The sequence below is a fragment of the Lycium barbarum genome, chromosome 10 (assembly GCF_019175385.1).
Source record: "Lycium barbarum isolate Lr01 chromosome 10, ASM1917538v2, whole genome shotgun sequence".
Classification (NCBI taxonomy): Eukaryota; Viridiplantae; Streptophyta; class Magnoliopsida; order Solanales; family Solanaceae; genus Lycium; species Lycium barbarum.
The window spans coordinates 23,680,948-23,703,989 of NC_083346.1; the positions used below are offsets into that span (position 1 = coordinate 23,680,948).

Genomic DNA, 23,042 nt, shown 5'->3' on the forward strand with positions numbered 1-23,042 from the left:
AAAGTTATGTTGTTGATGGCTGGACTTAGTGCTGGCAGATTTGAGTAAATAGAGACCTCCATGACATTCACCAAGAACCTGAGGCCTCTTCATGGAAGGGGCCTGAAAGACACAATTTGTGGAAGAGAACATTAGATGACATTTATATTGCTGACAGAGTCTGTTAACAGACAGAAGATTATAATTAAAGTCAGGAACTAGAAGCACATTTTCTAGAACAAGATCTGGTAAAACTTTGATACTCCCTTTGTGAGTGACCGTTACCTTTTGTGAATTTGGTAGATTAACACTTAAAGGTGTAAGAAAGGGAGTCAGATTAAAAATAATTGAGGTGTCAAAAGCCATATGTTAGGTTGCCCCTGAGTCAATGATCCAGGAATTAAATTTAATATGAGCAAAACAAGATAGGATATGGTGTAGAGGATTAGTTATACCAGAGCACACTACACTGTTGGCAATAGCTTCTGCATCTGAACTTGTAGGACCTGATTGGCTAACTTTAACCTGTTGTAAAAGATGAACCAATTGACTGAACTGCTCCTGTGAAAATTGTTGGTTGTTCCCTACATAGTCATTGTGTTTCTCTTCAACAAACACTGCATTACTGTGCCCCAAAGTCTGATTTCTTCTTGTCTTTGTGAATTTAAAATCTGCAGGGAAACCGACAATCCTATAACACTTATCTATACTATGACCAGGTTTCTTGCAGTGTGAGCAAATCAGGTTATTCTTTCTTGTATCAAACTTCCCTTTCCCTTTTTGCTCATAGTTTCCATGTTTCTGGTTATGCTGATCATAATTAGAAAATTTTGGAATAGGCTGATCATATGGTGTATATTTGTGTTGGTTTATTGCCAAAAAGGAAGATGATTCACCAGGGTGCTGTTGATTTACATAAATCTCCCTTTGTTTTTCATCTTGAATTAAAATAGAATAGGCCACATTCACATTAGGGAGAGGTGAGATAATCAACATATTTCCTCTAACTGATGCATATGAATCATTTAGACCCATCAAAAAATGCATAAGTCTCTCATCTTGTATAGATTTGGTCAGTTTGTCCTTTCCTCCACAGCTACAATTACACCCACAGTTTATGTCAGCATTAAGAATGTCTAGTTCATCCCAAAGTTACTTCAACTTGGTAAAATATGTTGCTATATCATTAGATCCCTGAACTAAATCACTTAGTTCCTTTTGGAGATGGTATAACTTAGCCCCATTTGATTGACCAAACCTTTCCTCAAGGTCTGTCCATAAAGCTTTAGCAGTTTTTGAGTATATGACACTATCAAAAATTTCTTTTGAAAGTGAATTTAAGAGCCAAGACAACACCATGTCATTACACCTGTTCCACAATTTGTGATCTATGGAATCAATAGCAGGTTCTTTACATGTGCCATCTATAAAACCTATTTTATTTTTGGCTGATAAAGCAATGAGAACTGACCTACGCCAGCCTCCATACCCTTTGCCATCAAAGGTGGAGTTTACCAGATTCATACCAGGGAAATCTGATGAATGAAGATAATAGAGGTGACTAGAATCCATTAACTTGGATTCAGTCACCTTAGCTACCTCAGTTGATTCATCACTCATGATGGAATAAGAATCAAAAGGGGTCTTAGCAGAAAATTCAAATTCGAGAAAAAAATGAAACTGTGAACAAAACAGTGAAGAGAAGATCTGGAAATTAGCATGATGTTTATCCCTTCTCTGATACCATGTTCAAAATGAAACAATAAAATGAAGCAGCAGAAAATTTTCTCTCACTCTCTGTTTTTTCATTACACAGTGCACACCTATATACACAGCAAAACTGAAAATAATTTGTGTCTAATTTTTGTAATCCCTATTTCTTTATATGTTGATAGTGGTCCCTTTTTGCCCATTTCATGTTGTCTTCTGCCCATTTCATTTTGTCTCCTGTTGTGCGTATCATTTTGCTCATTTCTTTATTATGTTGACAGTGGTCCCTTTTTGCCCATTTCATCTTGTCTTTTTTCCCATTTCATCTTGTCCCCTGTTTTGTGTATTCCAACAAGCTTGGAATTGTTAAATTCCAAATAACTCATCACTCATAGTCGATATTTTATAGTCTTTTGAATATTTTGTAAACATTTTTTTCCTCAATGCATGAAAATAATATGAAGCGTTACTATGTTGTAACATTTAGCCAGTTTAATTGTAGTGCGTCACTTTAGGTAATAATTGGAATAAATATGAAATATCTTATTGGTATTGTACTCTTTTGTTGATCCTGTAGATGCACAAATAACACAAACAGTGATGTCGGGCATATGCCCTTGCAAACACTGGCACCACCAAAATAGTAATTCACTAATAATATAAAAGACTTACCATATAAGAGTACTTTAAGCTGTTATTTATCAGGTTATTACCCTATCTTTCTAAGTTAGCATACTTAATTTGCTATTAATAATCACTTATTATTGTTGGTAACTTTGAAGTAAAATATCTATAAACAATCAGTCTGTTGAAGTTAAACTCTTGTTAAAATCCTACTCCCTCCTGTTTCAAAAAGATTGTTTTTGACTTGTCAAGGAATTTAAGAAATAAACGAAGATTTTTAAAATGTGTGGTCCAAAACAAGTCTTAGATGTATGTTTATGTGGTTGTAAATCATCTCATAAAGTTAAATTATTTCCAAATATAAAAATTTGTAGATCTTTTTGGAAAAAAGTATTGAAGAAAATGGAATTATCAAATGTACCGCATTCAAGTGTCTAAGCCTAACTAATTGTCTTAGGTACTTTTATTTTTTTCCTCCATGATTTTTTAAACTAGGGAGTAACGGGTATTATTAATGAAAAGCAAAGTTGAGAGATATGCAGAGAAATTTAGGAAGTAACGGGTATTTTTAAATGAAAACTAAAGTTGAGAGAGAAATTTTCTAAAACAACTATTTACACAAAGCTGGATAATAACCCCTAACTAATTTTCTTAAGTAGTAAGTTTGAATAATATGTTAACCAAAAGTAGAATTGAATCCACGTCATCAATCCGTGTCTCTAAAAAACAACGGCTGCAAATCACTCTCCCAACAAACACATACCATTAACCATTACTCAAGTTCAAGTTTATCAAGCCATAGAGTGAGAGGTTTTAGAGAGAGAAACAGAGGGAAAGAAAAATAATTAGGTTTTCTTTATCAACCGTGGCACTCAATTAGAAAGTTATAAGAAATTTTGTTTTGGTTCTGTTTGGATTTTTCTTTATCGGATCCGGAGGGGCTATGTGTGCGCATACTTATCTCCATGTTGAGCCTAAAAATGCTACACATTACTACATAAGCTCTAGCATTGTAGTGATTTTTGGAGCAATATTGATTTTCGACAGCCCCATAATCCTTGACCTTCTTGCCAGGAAAAACCCATTTATCAAAAATACAGGGGCAAAATTGTTTAACCTAGTAGGCCCCTTTATGAGGTTTGACACTAGGTTATTTTTTTTCCTGTATAAGCCTATTGATATGTGACAAGTTTCTTCAATAGATTGTTACATTCTTGGTTGTTTATTTGGATGTCTACTCATACGGCCTGCTACTACTGATTTTGGAATCGATAACACTATGTGACCTTCTCTTTGCTCTCTGCCTTAGAGATTTCATCCATGAAAAGAAAACGATCTGTGTATTTAAGAGTGCTATTGGATTTGTTGTGGTGTTGATGTTGCTGAAGCACTTATGGGAATGCTAGTTTTGATTTATCCTGAGATGCTTGAGGAGGAGGAGGCGGCGCCGGCGGGAGCTATATCACCACAAAATGCTTAAGATCAATGTTTTAAAAGGCGATGGCGTCAGGCAGAGTGTTTTACATCTGCGTCGGCGAGGCGTAAGCCCCATGGATATTTATTTTTAGTATTTGTAAAATATTATAATTACAGTAAATATTTTTAAATAGGTAAAATTACATAAAAAAAATAAAAGAAAACTGTAAATAAATGATAATAGTAAAATTAGTATTTATATTAGTGAGGATCAATTAAAGTCAACAAGATATTAGCCATGTGTTTTAAAGATATTACCTAGGATGTTATTGTAAAAATTTTATTTAATAATGTGAAGATTTGGGTAGTTTTAGTTCAAAGTTTTAGAACAATGTCAAGCATGCTCCAGATGTTCGTCTGAATTTAATTTCTATAGGAAAGCTTGATGATGATGGTTATGATCAACCATTGGTGGTGGCTAGTGGAAGCTTCTTAGAGGTTCAATGATTGTGGCTCGAGGTAACAAGATATCTGACTTGTACTTATTTCAGGGCTCCATTTGTAGTGACTCAGTAAATTTGGTGGAGAATGATACTTCATCAGAGTTATGGCATAAAAGGCTGAGTCATATGAGCGAGAAGGGATTGATAATTTGGCTAAGAAAAATTTGCTTTCTGGAGTGAAACAAGCAAAGTTAAAGAGATGTGTTCATTGCTTAGCCGGGAAGCAGAAAAAAGTTTCTTTTCAGAGTCATTCGCCTTCAAGAAAGCTTGATTTGCTGGAGTTGGTACATTATGATTTATGTGGTCCTTTTAAAGTAAGCTCTCGTGGTGGTGCACTTTACTTTGTGACTTTTATTGATGACCATTCTCGCAAACTCTGGGTATTTCATTTGAAGTCCAAGGATTAAGTACTTAATGTGTTCAAGATTTTTCAGGCCTTGTTTGAGAGACAGACAGGGAAGAAAATAAAATGCATCTGCTCAGACAATGGTGGTGAATACATTGGTCCCTCTGATAATTATTATAGACAGCAGGGTATTCGACATCAGAAAACTCCTCCAAAGACTCTTCAGTTAAATGGTCTAACAGAGAGGATGAACAGAACTCTAGTTGAGAGGGTTAGATGTTTGCTTTCAGATGCTAAGCTGCTAGATTCATTTTGGGCAGAAGCACTTAATACTGCTGCTTATGTTATAAATTTATCTCCTACTGTTGCTTTGGATGGTGATGTCCCTGACAGAGTTTGGTTTGGTAAGGATGTCTCTTATGCTCATCTGAGAGTCTTCGGGTGTAAGACTTTTGTGCATGTTTCTAAGGATGAGAGGTCAAAGCTGGAATTTAAAACAAGGCAATGTATCTTCATTGGTTATGGTCATGACGAATTTGGCTATCGTTTCTATGATCCAGTTGAGAAGAAACTTGTTAGAAGTCGTGATGTTGTGTTCTTTTAAGACCAGACAGTTGAAGATTTTGACAAAGCTGAGAAGGTTGATTCTCAGAGCAATGGAAGCTTAGTTGATGTTAATCCAGTTTCTGTGACTATTGCACCTGTAGAAAATCTTCAAAATAATGAAGATCAAGTTAATAATGAAGCTAATGATCATGTTCAGAATGACCAGCATGATGTTGTTGATGCTCCAGTGAAAGATAATGTGGTTGGCCAGCAACCAGTTGCTATTGATGTTCCATAGAGTTCTCTCAGAAGATTTATTAGAGAGAAAGTACCTTCATCTCGTTATTCTCCCAATGAGTTTATACTTTTGACTGATGGGGGAGAACCTGAAAGTTTTGATGAGGCCATGGATAGTGAAGAAAAAGAAAGGTGGTTTGATGCTATGCAAAATGAGATTAAATCCTTGCATGATAATCATAAATTTGATCTGGTTAAACTTCCTAAAGATAGAAAAGCTTTGAAAAACAGGTGGGTTTTTAGGGTGAAACATGAAGATGACAACCGAGTTCCACGCTACAAGGGTAGATTGGTTGTCAAGGGCTTTAATCAGAAGAAGGGAGTTGATTTTGATGAAATATTTTCTCCAGCTGTGAAGATGTCATCCATTCGGGTTTTTCTGGGCTTAGCTGCAAGTCTAGATTTAGAGGTTGAGCAAATGGATGTTAAAACTGCTTTTCTCCACGGTGACTTAGATGAAGAAATTTATATGGAGCAGCCAGAAGGTTTTGAAGTCAAGGGTAAAGAGAATTATGTTTGCAAATTGAAGAAGAGCTTGTATAGTTTAAAACAAGCTCCCAGGCAATGGTACAGGAAGTTTGGTTCTTTTATGAGTCAACAGGGCTTCAAGAAGACTTCTTCAGATCATTGTGTTTTTGTGCAAACATTCACTGATGGTGACTTTATCATTCTATTGCTTTATGTTGATGACATGCTTGTTGTTGGTCAGAATGCTTGTAGAATTCAGAAGTTGAAACAAGAGTTGAATAAATCTTTTGCTATGAAAGACTTGGGACCAGCAAGGCAGATTCTTAGCATGTAGATTGTTCGTGACAGAAAGGCCAAGAAGTTGTGGTTATCACAAGAGAAGTACATTCAGAAAGTACTTCGCAGATTCAACATGGATAAAGCTAAGGTTGTTAAAACATCTTTAGCTATGCACTTCAAATTGAGCACGAAGCTGTGTCCTTCCAATGACGGTGAGGAGGATGATATGAAGAAAGTTCCTTATGCTTCAGCCGTTGGCAGTCTGATATATGCGATGATTTGTGCAAGACCTGATATTGCTCATGCCGTTGGGGTTGTGAGCCGTTTTCTTTCTAATTCGGGAAGAGAGCATTGGAATGTTGTGAAGTGGATTATGAGATATCATTGTGGCACTTCTAGTTTGAGTTTGTGTTTTGGGATAGAAAAACCTATTCTTTGTGGTTACACTGATTCAGATATGGCCGGTGATATTGATACTCGTAAGTCTACTTCGGGCTACTTGATTACTTATGCAGGGGGAGTTGTGTCTTGGCAATCTAGGTTGCAAAAATGTGTTGCTCTATCTACTACAGAAGCTGAGCTTATTGCTACCGTTGAAGTTTGTAAAGAGTTGCTATGGATGAAGAGATTTACGGAGGAACTTGGCTTTGCTCAAGAGAGGTATGTGCTTTATTGCGACAGTAAAAGTGCTATTCATCCTGGCAAGAACTCTACATTTCATGGTAGGTCGAAACATATTGATGTGAGATACCATTGGATTAGAGATGTGTTGGATTCTAAGTTGCTTGAACTTGAGAAGCTTCACGCCGATGATAATGGTTCGGATATGTTTACTAAAGCTTTTCCAAGAGGGAAGTTTGAAGAGTGTTGCTTGATCGCCGAGATGGCAGTTTCCTCCATATAGTCGGGAAGGCGAGAATTGTTAGGTTTTTGGGTTTTCCCTTCCTATGTGGAATTGGATTAATAAAACTCAATCCAATTTGGATCAGACCAATTTTGCCCAAAATTTCCTCTATATATAGGATCAATTTAGGTCTTATTTTACAACACAAGTGTGAATTCATAGCAGCCATATAGAGAGAAAAACGTGAGAGAGAAAACAGATTTTCATCCAGAAATTTTCTGCTACAGCAGTCCACTTTAAATTGCATTTTCCGATTCGTTAACCGTTGGATCGTATTGAAATTTGAACTGGGTGTTCTCAACATCTGGTTCTTCAATTTCAAAGGTGGAGATCGGATTTTGTGGTCTGTAGCTCCATTTTCCGAGTAAGAACAGTAGCTCGTTTTTTGGAGTGATTTCTCTCCTTTCTTCGCTAGTTTTGGCGTTATCTTTTATGTATTGTTGCTTCGTGCTTGACTTTGTTGTTGTAGCCATTTGGAGAGCATTGTTGTAACTCTTGTTGATTATAGTGGAGATTTTGTGGGCCGGAGGTCCCGTGGATGTTTCCTCTTCACCTTGAAGGGGTTTTACCACGTAAATTTGGTGTCTCTTCCATTCAATTTATTTGCTAGCTTTGCTATTTTATTATTGGTATAGCTGCTGCCTTGATTTCCATTTATGCTAGTTTTTATTGTCTTCTCTTGGTTCAAATAGTTTGAGAAGTTTTGACTTGGGTATTTCTTCCGCTGTTACCTCGTCATGCAATTTGGTTATTGCTTGTTCTTCCCAACAATATGTATACCTCAATTTGCTCCTGAAGTAGCAATATCTTAAAAAAAAGGTTATAAGTTATCAAGATTTGATATGCTTAAGGCACGTTCAGATAATTACGTTTTATTCCTGAAGAATGAAAACTTTTGCTATAAGCTATAAATATAGATCCATTCCCTGAAGTGAATGTGATAATATGTAGTAAAGCCTATAAATATAAACGTGCATTTGATTGTGAAACTATCATGATTCATCTCCAGAAGAGGTAGAATAATTGAGAAGAAATATTCTGAATATTATATGCTTTACTCCTGAAGTACTAAACTCATAAATTTGCTCCTCGAGTAGCAAACTTTGAACTCTACTCCCGAAGTAGTAGAACTTTGAGCTCTACTCACGAAATAGTAAGACTCTAAATTCTACTAGAAGTAGTAAGACTATGAATTTTAATCCTAAAGTAGTAAGGCTTTGAATTCTACTCCTGAAGTAGTACAACTCTGAAATTTACTCCCGAAGTAGTAGAATTCTGAAATTTTACTCCTAAAGTAGTAAAACTTTGAAATTTACTTTTGAAGTAGTAAGACCTTGAAATTTACTCTGGAAGTAGTAAACCTTTAAACTTTACTCCCGAAGTAGTAAATTTTAATCTTCACTCCTAAAGCAGAAAGAACAGGTAAAATATCTAAGAAATATTCTGAGCAATGTCTTCTTGTGCTTGAGCAAAATAACCAGCTATTGATGAACGTCATATTGCAAGCACATTTGAATAATCAGGTTTCATTTCCCGAAGTGAATGAATAAATACCACAACCTGTCTCCTAGAGAGATAAAATACAAGGAATATACATGCTCTTTTTGTGGTATGAAATTAAGACATAGCAACACGTACCTGTCATACGCAGAAACATCTTAAATAATTTTATCAAAGTATCTTTTTAAGAAAAAAGAAAAGAAAGCAAAATAGAATGTTTCTACTATAACCACGTTGATACATTATGGTTAGTTGTTATTAATTTCCTTGAAGGAAATAACAATTAATGTATCTCTTTATGACGGATGTGATTATTATGTGGTTGACGCTTAGATACAAAATATTTAGTTAATGATGAATCTCTCTGAAGGAGATGTTTGAAATATTGAAGTGTAGAATTCAATGTTTATTTTGTGACACCAGTAGTGTCGAAATTTGCTTTCATGGTACCAGAAGTATTTAAGAAATATTTGATAATAGAAATTAATGATCAAAGGCTCCAGAAGAGCTAATTATTTATTTACAAGTATCATGACACTAGCAGTGTCCAAATAATATCTGATTATGATAAATAAATTGAAGTCTCTTGAAGATGTTATATATGATAATACCATTCATCATATATCGTAATTGGTGTGATCGGAACATTGTAGTAGACCTGAAGTTTACTAACAATAGAAATGGTTATCATATTGAGACTACAAATGATCGGAATATTAAATATCTTCAAGTTACTACGGGTAAGAAATACACATTTGAAATGTTACACGAGCATGATGAGATCCTATACTACGATAAACCAGAAGTTTATTGATATACAATTTCATGCAATAGTAAACCAGAAGTTTATTAAAATAAATAGCATTCGTCATGGTAAACTTGAAGTTTACGGGTACAAATAATTTTATCAGTTGATAAGACCATTTTGATCGTCCTAATTTAAATTTGATGTGCTATTTGAGTATTAAAAACATATTGAAGAACTAGAAGATTCTTCAAGAATTTGTTTGTGTTGCTTGTTCTAATGATAAGTTGATTACACCAGCTAATGTTGGGACTGAATCCTCGAAATTTTGGAAAATATAAAAGGTGAATGTCGATCCCTTCACCTGCAATGTGATGTCTTAAATAGACGCATCTATGAGACGGTCACATATATGTTTATTGTCAACTGGCAGTTTGACATTTACGAAATTGCTTGCTCAAAATAATTGAGTTGAAAACACAAATTTTAGAATATGTAATCAAGACAATTCATCTGGATAATGCTAGTTTATATCTAAGCTGGTTTGACATTAGATGCCTCCATAATATAGCCAAACCATTGCTTATGAGAATAGAGCTTCAGATGTTGGTCTGCCATATGATATATTGCATACAATATCACTTGTATGCTTCAGATCAATAAATTTTGATAAATTCTCCCCCCATATTTGGTTCAGGGTCAGAAATTAGATATTTCCATCTCAGAGCATTTGATGGTATATGATTAATGGATATACCATGATGCACACATATAGATTTTCCTAAGGAAAATGGGGACATATGTCACTAAAATAAGGGGGAGAGAATGAGCAGCTAAGAAGTATGTTGTGAATTATCATCAGTATGATCCTCAGATATTCAAGTCAAATGCTGGAAGCATTTGCTGACCTAACTAATTTATATTTCATTTGTAAAATGCTCTTAATGTCCCTGAAGGACAGAGTCTACAGCATGCATGGAGCATGGTAGACCAATCGGTTCCAAATATAATAATTCTTGAAAAAGGGAGGAGCAAATGATCATAATAAGGAGGCAATGTGTTCTTGAAGAGTTACGACATAACACTTCATAAACCTTATGAGAGGTTCAGGTACCTGAAAATAATGAAGTGATGAGATCTCAGTAAGTTATGTCGAATTGCGAATCGATACGAGATGATATCTCATCGACGATATCTTTGATACGATATGGCGCACTATATTGTATAAGATTGTGAGGATATGAGTTCTACGTCTCTTAAAGCATGCTGACGTAAAAATAATTACCAAGTGATATGATGCATCTTGGTAAGGGATATGAGTTCTACGTCTCTTAAAGCATGTTGACGTAGAAATAATTATCAAGTGATATGATGCATCTTGGTAAGCGATTGGACCTGTAGTCCAGACAATAGAAGCTGTCACAATTTATAATGATGGAAGTTATCACAGCTAGGGGTGTACAAAGTAAACCGACAAACCGCACCAAACCGATAAACCGAGAAAAAAACCCGACTAGTGGTTTGGTTTGACTTGGTTTGGTGTTGGAAAAAAAAACCCGACCATAATTGGTTTGGTTTGGTTTTAACTAAAAAAAGTCAAACCGAACCAAACCAACCCGACATTACATGTATTCAATTTTTAAAATATTTTATACATAAAAATATTTATTTGTAAAGTAATTTATAAATATTTCTTAAATTTTTTCGTATTTTTTTTATCTATTATCATATTATTCAAGCTTGAACTTAGAATTTTGAATGTCAATAAGTTTTATATCCTATGGTTGTTAGTAACTCAAATAAAGTTCAAACCAAAACCAACTCAACACTAATCCTAACAAAAGAAATTCAATTTACCACTAGAAATGACAATAATGTTGCATATCTATTCTTTAATTTTGTATAATTGATTTAAAGAGTAAAAATACATAACTTAAGTTTTTTTTCTTTGTCATATAATTAATACTTATTTTTGCATGACTTAGTATTTTTAGATTATGGTCATTTTCTTTTATGGCTTGTTAATTAGCAATATTTATTTTAATCGATTATATTAGCTTTTGTTGAATATTTTAATACAATGTCATCACTCTTCTCACATTTTGTGTTATTTTCTTAAGAAACACCTTAATTATATAATTGTATCTTACTAGGACTAAAGAAATATTTAAAATAAAAGTTATATGTTTTGTATCAAGACTATTCTGAAAAAAAACCCGAAAAATCCGAGAAAACCGAACAACCCGAGGTTGAAAAACCCGAATTTTATTGGTTTGGTTTGGTGTATAAATTTTAAAACCCGACGCAATTGGTTTGATTTGATGTTTAAAGAATCCGAACCAACCCGGTCCATGTACACCCCTAATCACAACCTATATGGCTTACTTGACAAAATTTATTTGAAAATTTCTGAAGGATTCAAAATGCCTGAAGCATATACCAATTCTTGGGAAAGTTGTTCATAATCCTTATATAGATTAAATCAGGTAAGGTAAATGTGATTTAATCACCTTAGTAAATATTCATTGACGAAAGGGAACAAAAATGATCCTGTTTATCCTTGTCTCTTTATGATAATCAGAACTTTTCATATTATTGTGCAAGTTAATGCTGCCTTGAATATCATTGGAGTTCTTGAAGAGTTTTTAAAATCAGTAGATTATCTGCCAAAAGAAGTTGAAATGAGAAAATTGAATTGGTCCTGAAGTACCATATCTTTGTGCCATTGATGCATTTATATATATCCTGCTATAACTATGAGCATGATATCGTTTCACTCTTATATAGAGATATTGAAATAAGATCAATTGCATATTGCAAATGAAAGCCCTGATATGAATATGTTTATCCTAACAAATATTGTTGAGTGTTTTGGATATAAAGGGCATTCATCTGATCGTTATAAGAGTTCGATCCAAATATGTTATCTATTTCTATGAAGGATTACTGTCATACCATGTTATTTTACATGACAGTCAAATTATAGAAAGACAATAACGGTTTATGAAGCAAGTCAAGAATGCACTTGGACAAGATGCAACTCTATCTAAGGAATGAAGATTCAGATTATCAGCCAAGTCATTTGACAAATCTGATCACAAACATAGTACCAACCTCAAAATATGATAAGTTGGTATATATAAGATCGGAGTACATCATCTTCAAGAATTATGTGATGCTTTAATCAGGGGGAGCAAATACGCGTTGTACTCTTTTTCCTTTGAACAAGGTTTTGTCCCATTTGGGTTTTCCTGGCAAGGTTTTTAACTAGGCAGCTCTCAAAGCGTATTACTAGATATGTGTACTCTTTTTCCTTCATTTAGGGCTTTTTCCCACAAGTTTTTTTTCCTAAATAAGGCTTTAACGAGACACATCATCTAATTAATGGACATCCAATGGGGAGTGTTGTAAATATTAATATGTTTGTCCATGAATTTACTTGTAAGTTGGATGCCTACCAAAACACTTGGGCACCAAGTTGTTACGGTGGCCACCAAGTTTTTCACTTATTTCCTCCTATAAATAGGAGTTCATTTGTAAGAGTTATAGATACAATCAATTCCTTTCTATATACTTCTCTCTGGTGTATTTACTTTATAGTCTTTATTTTATAACAGATTCAAATTTTATTTTTTGTTAACCTTTTAATCACTTTTCTCATATAACTTTATACAATCAAGTTACTGTTATGTATCCTTCCTAACGAGGGGTGAGCATGGTATGGTATATATCAATTACCATATCGAAATCAAAACCTTTTATACCGTGATTTTGGTATTATGGTATTTGGTATGCATTTTTAAAAAGTTCGGTATTCGATATGATATTCGGTATTTATAAATAATATACCAAAATACCGAATACCATACCAAAGTATATAGTTACATATACAAGTCATATATGTTAGTATTTTAATACTAACAAATATATAAACAAGTATTAGTACAAAATTAATTGTTTAAACATTGGAATTTTGATTAATCTATGTTAATTGAAATGCCCTTTTGTGTAATCGATTTACGAAGGAGATTAATTGTGCTTCTTTTGAATATATTTACATGTGTAAGGTGTTGGTACAATATAATTGAGACGTTTCTTGAATAGTCGAAATCGTAATTATCTATTATATAAGTATATGTAGGCAGAGGCGAATTTGAGATTTCTGGAATATGGGTTCACCACTGGAAAAAAAAAATTGAAAGGAAAATATGTATTAAGTGGGGGCTTGATGCCCTAGACCTCTAGGTAAATAATTCAACCTTCAACTAAGTGCACCATATAGTTTTTTTGTAACATGTCTTCCGGCGGATAGTATTGTACTAATTTTAGAAAATATATATAACCGCACCAACCGTACTGTAAAAGGCAATGAAACTAAAACTCGTCCACCAAAAGTCATTGCCCGCTACGACATCTGAAAGAAACACGAGAAAAAACATATTCAGCATCACAAAGAAAGTTAGGAGAAGACAAAAATCCAGCACACCAAGACTATGAACAAAGCACAATTGAAGAGGGAAACTTAGCATTCAAAGTGTAAAAAGGAGTCATCTCGTGCTTCCAAACAAAGAAATTGTGGCATTGATCTGCCAATCAAGCTAGAAAAGGATAATTATTTTATTTCTTCCTGAGCATGGTTAATTACCAACAAGTTTAGTGAATATTGTAGCATGTCAAAACTGCGTGGGCCAAGGAATCAATCGTCTAATGAACTCACTCTTGTGTTTTTTCAGTTAACTAACAAATTGTATTAATCACCAACTGTACATTACAAAGCTCTAGTGAGCTATTCTCTAAATTAAAACCAGCAACAGCCTAACTTACACCCTCCTATCAGTCTCAGCTACCCGCCCAAGACAACTCTATCCTCCTAAGTCCTAATACATTACAGATCACACTCACCAGCAGCTGTGTACGTCTTTTTTCCTATTTAACGATTTGTAACACCTGACTGTCAGAAACATATTTTAAAATTCAGGAGAGGAGCACTTAAGAGCGAGCTGCAGTAGTTAAACATAAGTAAGTTAGCTACTTTAAGTTTCCTATATTTCACTTTGGTCCCTAGGTCTTGCGCTCCAAATTTCAGATCCTAGGATTAATAAATTTTCACTACTTACATTGTGTAGCACCAACACCAAATGGACCTGGGAACCTAGTCATCTTCCAAATTGCAATCAAGGACTTGAGGATCTGCGGCAGATCATCTGCCTGCCCTTCTCATAGGAAACCCTCCAAATAGAGGCATCATCGCCCATCTGCCTGCACATCGAAAAAAAAGCATTTTATTGATTGATTCGTACACCCTCATAAAAAGCTGATTTCAGCACAAGTTGTTGAGTGTAGACAAGGAATGGGAAAAGACACCAACTTTACCTTGAACAGGGTCTCCAAAAAACGATTCTTCAGTTACCGGCTGCACGAAACTGAGATCCAAAGCTTCTAGTCTAGGGTTAAAAAAAGGGAATTGCTTTTTAACCAAGCACCGTCAACGGTTAGAGGACTATCCTAAACAAATATACAACTTAGGACTCGTTTGGTACGATGGATAGACAAAAATAGTCCTGGGATAAAAATTAGTACCGTCTTATTTCACGTTTAGTTGAAAAAAAAAACTCGGGATAACTAATCTCGGGATTAGAGTGATTTTTTTATCCCACCTTGAGGGTGGAATAACTAATCTCGGAATAACTTATGCCGGAATTAGTTATTCTGGGATAAGTTATTTCCAACAAAACGAGCCCTTACAGTTTTAAAACAGGGAGAGTAAAACGTGAAAACATTAGTTACACACCTTATAACTGAAATTGCGAAAACCCCTACCTTGTCCCAAAATTATGTTTACAAGCCCCCAGTCCGCATTGCTCAGTTAACCATAGGTTACTTGGGGGATGGAATTAAAAGGGACTTTTGAGTTATTTATTTAAAGATTTAGGACACAAGTTTTAAAAATGGAAAAAGGTTAAAATTACCCTTCAACTATAAAAAATGGGTCAATTTTACCCTCCGTTTGCAAATAGGGTCAAATATACTCCTGCCGTTAATAAAATGGGTCATATCTACCCTTAAAAACTAACAGACCTCCACGCCATATTTTTGCCCATTTTAAATTTATTTAATTGGTGACATGGACTGCCACATTGAAATAAAACCTACCCCACCTTTTTTGACATCTAATATCTTCTCCTCCATCTGAAAAAAACTTCACCGATTTGCCTCAAAAACCCCAAACTTGTTCTTTCTGGCGTTTTGTGTTGATTTAGTTGAAGTGCTCCAAATTTGAAGGTGAATTTGGCGCATATTTTTTTTATTAGATTGTCATTATCAAATTCGTAGAGAAGTTTCTCGTGATTTTGAGCTGATTTTCTCGAAGTGTTCCAAATTTGGAGGTGAAATGTAGTGAAAATATTCAAATTTTAGGAATATAAAGTGACATTTTTTGGCTAATTGGGTCCCTTTTTCTTGGTGAATTTGGTGTCTTTTTTTTAATTAGATTGGAATTACAAGATTCATATACTGAGAAGTTTTTTGGCGTTTTGACCTGATTTTTTTGAAGGGTTTCAAATTTGGAGGTGAAATTTAGTGAAACGATTCAAACTTAAGGAAGATAAAGTGAAATAATTTGAATGTGGATGAGAAAAGGGGGGCAATGAGAGGTTAAAGTTTAGGATTGAGGGGACAACAATGACTACAGGGTCATTGGATCTTCATTCTTGAGGAAGCTATGGTTCTTTACAACAACTATTTCATCATCACCAATCCAAACAACACCCCGATTCCATGAAAGCCTCCAAAATTGTTTAGGAAGTGACAAAACTGGTGATGGATTTTATTAGATGGAGAGAATATATTAGATGTAAAAAGAAGTGGGGTAGGTTTTATTTCGATGTGGTAGCCCATGTCACTAATTAAATAAATTTAAAATGGGCAAAAATATGACGTGGAGGTCTGTTAGTTTAAGGGTAGATATGACCCAATTTATTAATGGCAGGGGTATATTTGATCCCATTTGCAAATGGAGGGTAAAGTTGACCCATTTTCGATAGTTGAGGGGTAATTTTGACCCTTTTCCATTTTTAAAAAATGGTTTAACGGACTCTATTATAATTAGGTATTAATAGAGGTATTAATAGGTTATGCTTATTTAAAAAAACATATTTATACACCCCAAAATTTTTCTATTTACAAAAAAGCCCAACATATAAAAGGTTTTTTTGGCCAAAGGAGCAACAAAAAATCCGATATATTCATGCCATTCGAACCGATGAACGAACCAGCTCCACATTCATTTTCATCTTCTTGAACTTCTTCTTCTTCTTCTTCTTCTTCTTCTTCTTCTTCTTCTTCTTCTTTTTCAATCTCCGCACATTCCAGCCTTCCAAATGCCTTGCTCTCTTCAAACTAGGATTAGGTTTATCTTCATTGAACAAAAATGAAATCTGCACTTGCCTTCTTCTTCATCACTAAATCAAAGATTTTTGAATTTATGTTACTTCTCCGTTCTTGATAGTAATTTGTTAATACACTGTTGGGCATTTGCTTCAAAGGGGATAAACAGTTCATCTCAGTGATTTAAGGTAATAGCTTAATGTTCTTCATCGATTGCTGAATTAAACATTCTGTTCTTCTGGATTGTTAATAAACAACGTGTATTTGTTTATAAACAATTGCATTGTGTTTACACAAAAGACTTGCATTGCACATGGTGTTTACATAAACATCATACATTTTTTAAAATATCCATGTGGTGTTTACACTAAAAAAACTGCACATCCTATGTATTTAAATATTCATATACAGTTTAAAACAACCACATGATATTTATACTAAGAGTTTGCACTGCACATGGAGGCTCCATGTAAACAACTAGACTTTGTTTAAACAACCACATGTTGTTTACACTATGAACCTTCATATAAATTCTCTATGTATTAATATCGTACTGACTATAATATTGTCATGAATTCTAATATGTAGCTTTGTAATATCCGCAGGTGTTGTGACAATTAACGGGGGACAAACTACTATTAGTAGTTGTTTTACATGGTGAATGGATAGAGACCGATGAGCATAATAGTTGGAAGTCGAAGGATGGTCTTACAGTACCGATACTAGTGAGGAGGGATGTTATGTATGATGAGTTTATTGATATTGTCATTACTAGGTGTAAGTTATGTTGTGTGCCGAAGGATCTCTCAATCACTTACATGCTCAGCATTGTTGCAGTGGAAAAAGCACATTTTTCTGAAATAAAAGAGGATGATGATTTGTTCGCTTATTTAGCTGATGTTGACAAAGCTGATCGTCATTGGCCCATTTTAAGGGTAAATGTGGTTAAAATTAGGCCGATAGAAGTTCCAGAATCTGGAGAAGCAGTTGGAGTGTTCCCTGGGCTTACTAGCAATGCAGTAGGACAAGAAGAATATTTTTCTGGATTTGATTACAATACAGGGTGTATAAGCTACTTCAGAGTTTTCAGAATTTGATTACAATACCGCAGGGGTAGAAGAGGCAGAAGAAAATACAGATACTCCTATTAATTCGAGCAATACACAGGGGGTTGAGGGCTCAACTCAATGTAGCCACAGTCGTGAAACATGTGCAACTTCTTTCTCAATGTGTAAACAACAATATGTTGTTTAATAAAGATGCAATTGCTTGCACATCAACTGGAAATCTCCAGGCTACCAATAAAAGATTGTCACGACCCAAACTACGGGCCGTGCGAGCACCTACCGTATTACTACCGAGTAGGCGAACCTTTACCAACCAACCCAATATTCAAGACATTTTTATTATCAATAATATACTTAATGATCACAATTGAGAAATAAATATTCATAATGACTCTGTTATCAATACAAGAAATACTGCAAAATTTCTCGGGATCTATTCTAGATAGGTATAAGAGTTCCTATTACACGGGGATAAACCAAAATAAACGACACAGCCTCTACCTGGAATGAGATGAGCAAGGCTGTAGGAAGATGTTCGGTAATCCACTAAGAGAAACTTCAAGAAATAACTTGCAACACATCTACACCCAAAAGGATGTAGCAAGAGTAGTATCAGTACACGACACGTACTGGTAAGCATCATAGGTCGATTAAGATTAGCTCACACAACACAATATAAAATCAATAAGATAAACAGATAAGTCAACGTACGCCCCCAAGACTCCCAATATAGACAAATACACGATACGAACTCACCTCTCTAACGCCTGGTTATTTCGGTACCCTGATTACCACAATGGCACCAGCCACCTGACTAGTCCCATTAGTCCTACTTCGTATATTCTTTTAGGCCAATTAATTAAGCCTTATTTCCTCAAATTCGCTAACGTCTACTCTCTGTTTATTAGCCTTAGAGTTTTCTATCCGGTTCACTCGCTAGGGTATGATACCTCCACGGAACGTACTCCTCACACTTTCATTAAACACTGTGACTCCCTAAGTCTACCAGAATTAACACCGAAATTCTGAAAATTAGTAATTCATTCTTACGCCAACACCTTCATGCAGGATCAGAACTCCTCAGACTGTTCAACACAACTACACAACTGCAAGAGATGCATAATGAAATTATGGTAGAATAGCAATAAGTGAGCATGAGGATATGGATGTATGTAATGCAATGCAAGGGCACAATACACAAACTGTACATACATGCTAATTGGTGTCCTTGCCCAATAGTCATGACCTGCGGGGGACCCATAGTGTCCATGTATCACTCGTTCCGGAACGAACCTCGGACCACGAGCTCACAACTAGGCCACATCCTCAGCCCTAGTTAAATGTGCCTTTTTGTATATATGTCTATATCTTTATTGTCACATCACTTCCAATAATCAAATTTCAAGTAGTACCTCATATTCCAATCAACTCGGCCATAAACCGGGTAGTACAACTGATATTTACTCAGACTTTCCGTTCCATGCAGTGTTTAATAATTACACGTAACATATGCAACAATGCTACTGAATAAGATCAATGCCATGAAACATGCCCTTGACGGGTGTAACACTATTATGCCTTCGCTTCAACTCATCCAATGCAACCCTTTTTATTGACAAGAATGAACAACCGTATGAACATTGCAAATAGCTCAATAATTTATTGCAAAACTAAATATACCTCGGAATAGTTATGCTAACTTGCAGGGTAACCTTTCTTAACCGCGACAAGTGATCCCTCCCAGTTAGTAGCACATAGACCTCAACAATTATAGAACTTAGTGCCCATTTATACATTCGTTGTTACCCTAGTTACTTTATATGTACAACTTCCTGTAAATTATATGTATCACATAAATGTCATGATGTCACGACCCAACCCGCCATGACTGGCACCCACACTAACTCCTAGTGGGCGAACCAACACGTAAGCTATCTATTCATTCAAGTCCATTTTTATATTAACCATTTCAATCAGTTATTAACCATTCAAGCACAAGATAAATCAAATTAAGTCATGCCATAAAATAATGAAGTAAATGCGGAAGTCCTAACTATTACAAACCCCAAAATCCGAAAGTCACCGTACAAGGACTCTAATCCAAAACATGTCTAAGGAATGTAATCTGTCTAAATAAATAACCAACAATGTCTGGAATAGAAATAGACATTATAAAGGAAGATCTTCGGGCGGCCTGGCATGGATAGAAGTTCACCCTAAATCGGTCAGCAAATGGCCTCAATGCTAGATATGAGGTTGGGTAGCAGTCTCTGGATCACAATCTGCACTCAAAAGAATGCAGCAAGATAGTATCAGTACAAACACTATGTACCGGTAGATATCATAGGCCAACTAAGATTAGTATCATGCAGACATCATAAAGTTAATAAAATAGACAAGTTAGTCAACAACACATAATCACTAACCCAATAACAAGTCAACCAAGGATATTAACGATTAAGTCACCCAACGATATCAAGAGTCAGATCAATGGAAGCAAGCAATGAAAATAAGTCTATCAACAATAACCATATGCATATTGTACACACATGCTAACTGATGTCATTGCTCGGTATTCATGATCTGCAGGGGACCCATGGTGTTCATGTACCACTCGTTCTGAACTCACTCCTCGGACTCGAGCTCACAACTAGGCCATATCCTTACCCCCGGTCAAATGTGCCTGTTCATATCTAGGCCTCATCCTCACCCCCGGTCAAATGAGATCGATGAACCTAAAACTCTGATACCAACTCTATCACGACCAAACCCGCCATGACTGGCACCCAAACTAACTCCTAGTAGGCAAACCAACACGTAAGACATCTATTCATTCAAGCCCATTTTTATATTAACCATTTCAATCAGTTATTAACCATTCAAACACAAGATAAGTCAAATTAAGTCATGCTATTAAATAATGAAATAAATTCGAAGTCCTAACTATTACAAACTCCAAAATTCGAAAGTCACCGTACAAGGACTCTAATCCAAAACATGTCTAAGGAAGGTAATCTGTCCAAATAAATAACCAATAATGTCTGGAATAGAAATAGACATCATAAAGGAAGATCTTTCGGCGGCCTGGCATGGATAGAAGCTCACCTTAAATCTGTCAGCAAACAACCTCAACGCTAGATATGAGGTCAGGTAGCAGTCTCTGGATCACAATCTGCACTCAAAAGAATGCAGCAAGGTAGTATCAATACAAATACTATGTACTGGTAGATATCATAGGCCGACTAAGGTTAGTATCATGCATACATCATAAAATCAATAAAATAGACAAGCCAGTCAACAACACATAATCAATAACCTAACAACAAACCATCTAAGGATATTAACGATCAAGTCACCCAACGATATCAAGAGTCATATTACTGGAAGTAAGAAATGAAAATAAGTCTATCAACAATAATCGTATACACACTGTCCACACATGCTAACTAATGTTATTGCTCAGTAGTCATGACCTGCAAGGGACCGTGGTGTCCATGTACCGCTCGTTCCGGACTCACTCCTCGGACTCGAGCTCACGACTAGGCCACATCCTCACTCCTAGTCAAATGTGTCTGTTCATCTCTAGGCCTCATCCTCACCCCTGGTCAAATGAGATCATATTAACTTCTCATCACAACGCCATCAACCAGTATGTCCCAACACAATGAATAGTGGCACGAAGCCCACATAATCACTCAAACAACAACATATAGGAAGTTTAACCACACGCAATCATGTTTGAAGACTAGACATGCTTTCTCCTATCAATTTCATAACACATACAATCAACTAATCAAAGTCTAACTCAAGTAGTCCATAACCTACCTCGAATGTAGAGGTGGAACAATGCAGATTACTCCGCTACAGCCTTTCCTTTCCGTAAAGCCTCGGAACGCTCAAAGTCTAGCAAGTAGAATTCTCAATGAGTCATAATTACTCTAATCCCAAAATCAATTAAAGAACACCCTCCCCTTTAACCCCATTCCAATGGGTGAATGATTTCTAGGTGTAACTCAACCTAATATTTGCCTTAGCAACCACCAATTATCAATTTATAAGGCCATTCTAATCAAAACATCTATTACAAACAGTTTCCATGGTCAAGCTACCATTTTTATGAAACCCTAAGCCTCAATTCACTTAGTTCATAACTCTAATGGTTCAATTCTTGATTAAGAGGAGATAACCCAAGCAATTAGATGATACACACATGATAACAATCCTAACCCATCAACTATAGAAGGTCTATTAGGTTCTAGGGTTGCTATTTCTAATTCACCATTGTAGACCCATGAAAGGGATAATAATCATGAAGATGATAACGTAATGATAGAAGGAATGGTTGAGACTTACCTCTCAAGGATATTCTTGCTTAGCTTAGAAATTCGCCCTAGGTGCTTGTGGGGAACTGTTTTGGAGTTTTATGAATAAAGAATTTGGAACTAAGTGTTTAAAAGCCGACATTCTATTCCCGTCGACCGCTGCAGAGGTTAAATCACTGCTGCAGCGGTCTCTCTATAATGGCTAAGTGCCCGCTATAGCGGACCACAATATACCTGACCTCCGTCATGACGAGCCTGATCCTGCTATAGCGACATCGCTAAAGTGGTCCAGGCCCGCCATAGCGGATACCCCAAATCTCATTTGTCCGCTGCAGTGAGAGGATCACCGCTGTAGCGGTCCCGCCGCGGCGGTAAAACCCCTGCTGCAGCGGTACTACTGAAACAGTAAGCTCGCAATTTTCCCAGTTTTAACTCTAACACCCAACATTTCATTTGAGGCCTCACAAAAATAAACAAAACATGCACATAGACATAAAAACACCATATAAACTCACCCGTGGCCTCGGAATTCCCAACGTAGTTCTAATTCCTTACGTCATCCCCCAATGGACTAAACACACAACAACTAAAATTTCAACACAAACCAAGTTTTCAGTCCTTAGACTTATACAATCGAGTTTCTATTAGCTCGTTCTACCCTTGGGAAAGTTCCATTTGGTGGGTGATCCTATATTTTCCATAACGACTGGGAGGGTCGTTACACCAGATACCAATTAAAACACCGTTCGTCCCCGATCGGACAAAGATGAGGACTCTAGGGAAAGTTACCTGACTCGGCGAAAAGCTGAGGATACTTACTACGCATATCCGATTCTGTTTCCCAAGTAGCCTCTACCGGGCTATTCTTCCACTGAACTTTCACAGAGGCTCTTTTCTTGGACCTCAACTTGCGAACATCCCTATTTAAGATAGCAACATGCTCTTTCTCA

General features: G+C 35.8%; 1 protein-coding gene and 1 long non-coding RNA gene across 2 annotated transcripts; both read right to left on the reverse strand.

Annotated features, from left to right (window-relative positions):
* Nucleotides 1-1,131: 1,131 nt before the first annotated feature.
* On the reverse strand, nt 1,132-1,599 carry LOC132612848 (uncharacterized). The gene has a single exon (XM_060326929.1). The coding sequence runs from the start codon at nt 1,597-1,599 to the stop codon at nt 1,132-1,134; it is 468 nt and encodes a 155-aa protein (XP_060182912.1).
* Nucleotides 1,600-13,413: 11,814 nt separating this feature from the next.
* On the reverse strand, nt 13,414-15,695 carry LOC132614909 (uncharacterized). The gene is made up of 3 exons (XR_009572499.1): nt 14,691-15,695; nt 14,435-14,576; nt 13,414-13,731 (listed from the first exon to the last, which is right to left on the reverse strand). It is a non-coding gene; the product is annotated as an uncharacterized LOC132614909 (long non-coding RNA).
* Nucleotides 15,696-23,042: the final 7,347 nt, after the last annotated feature.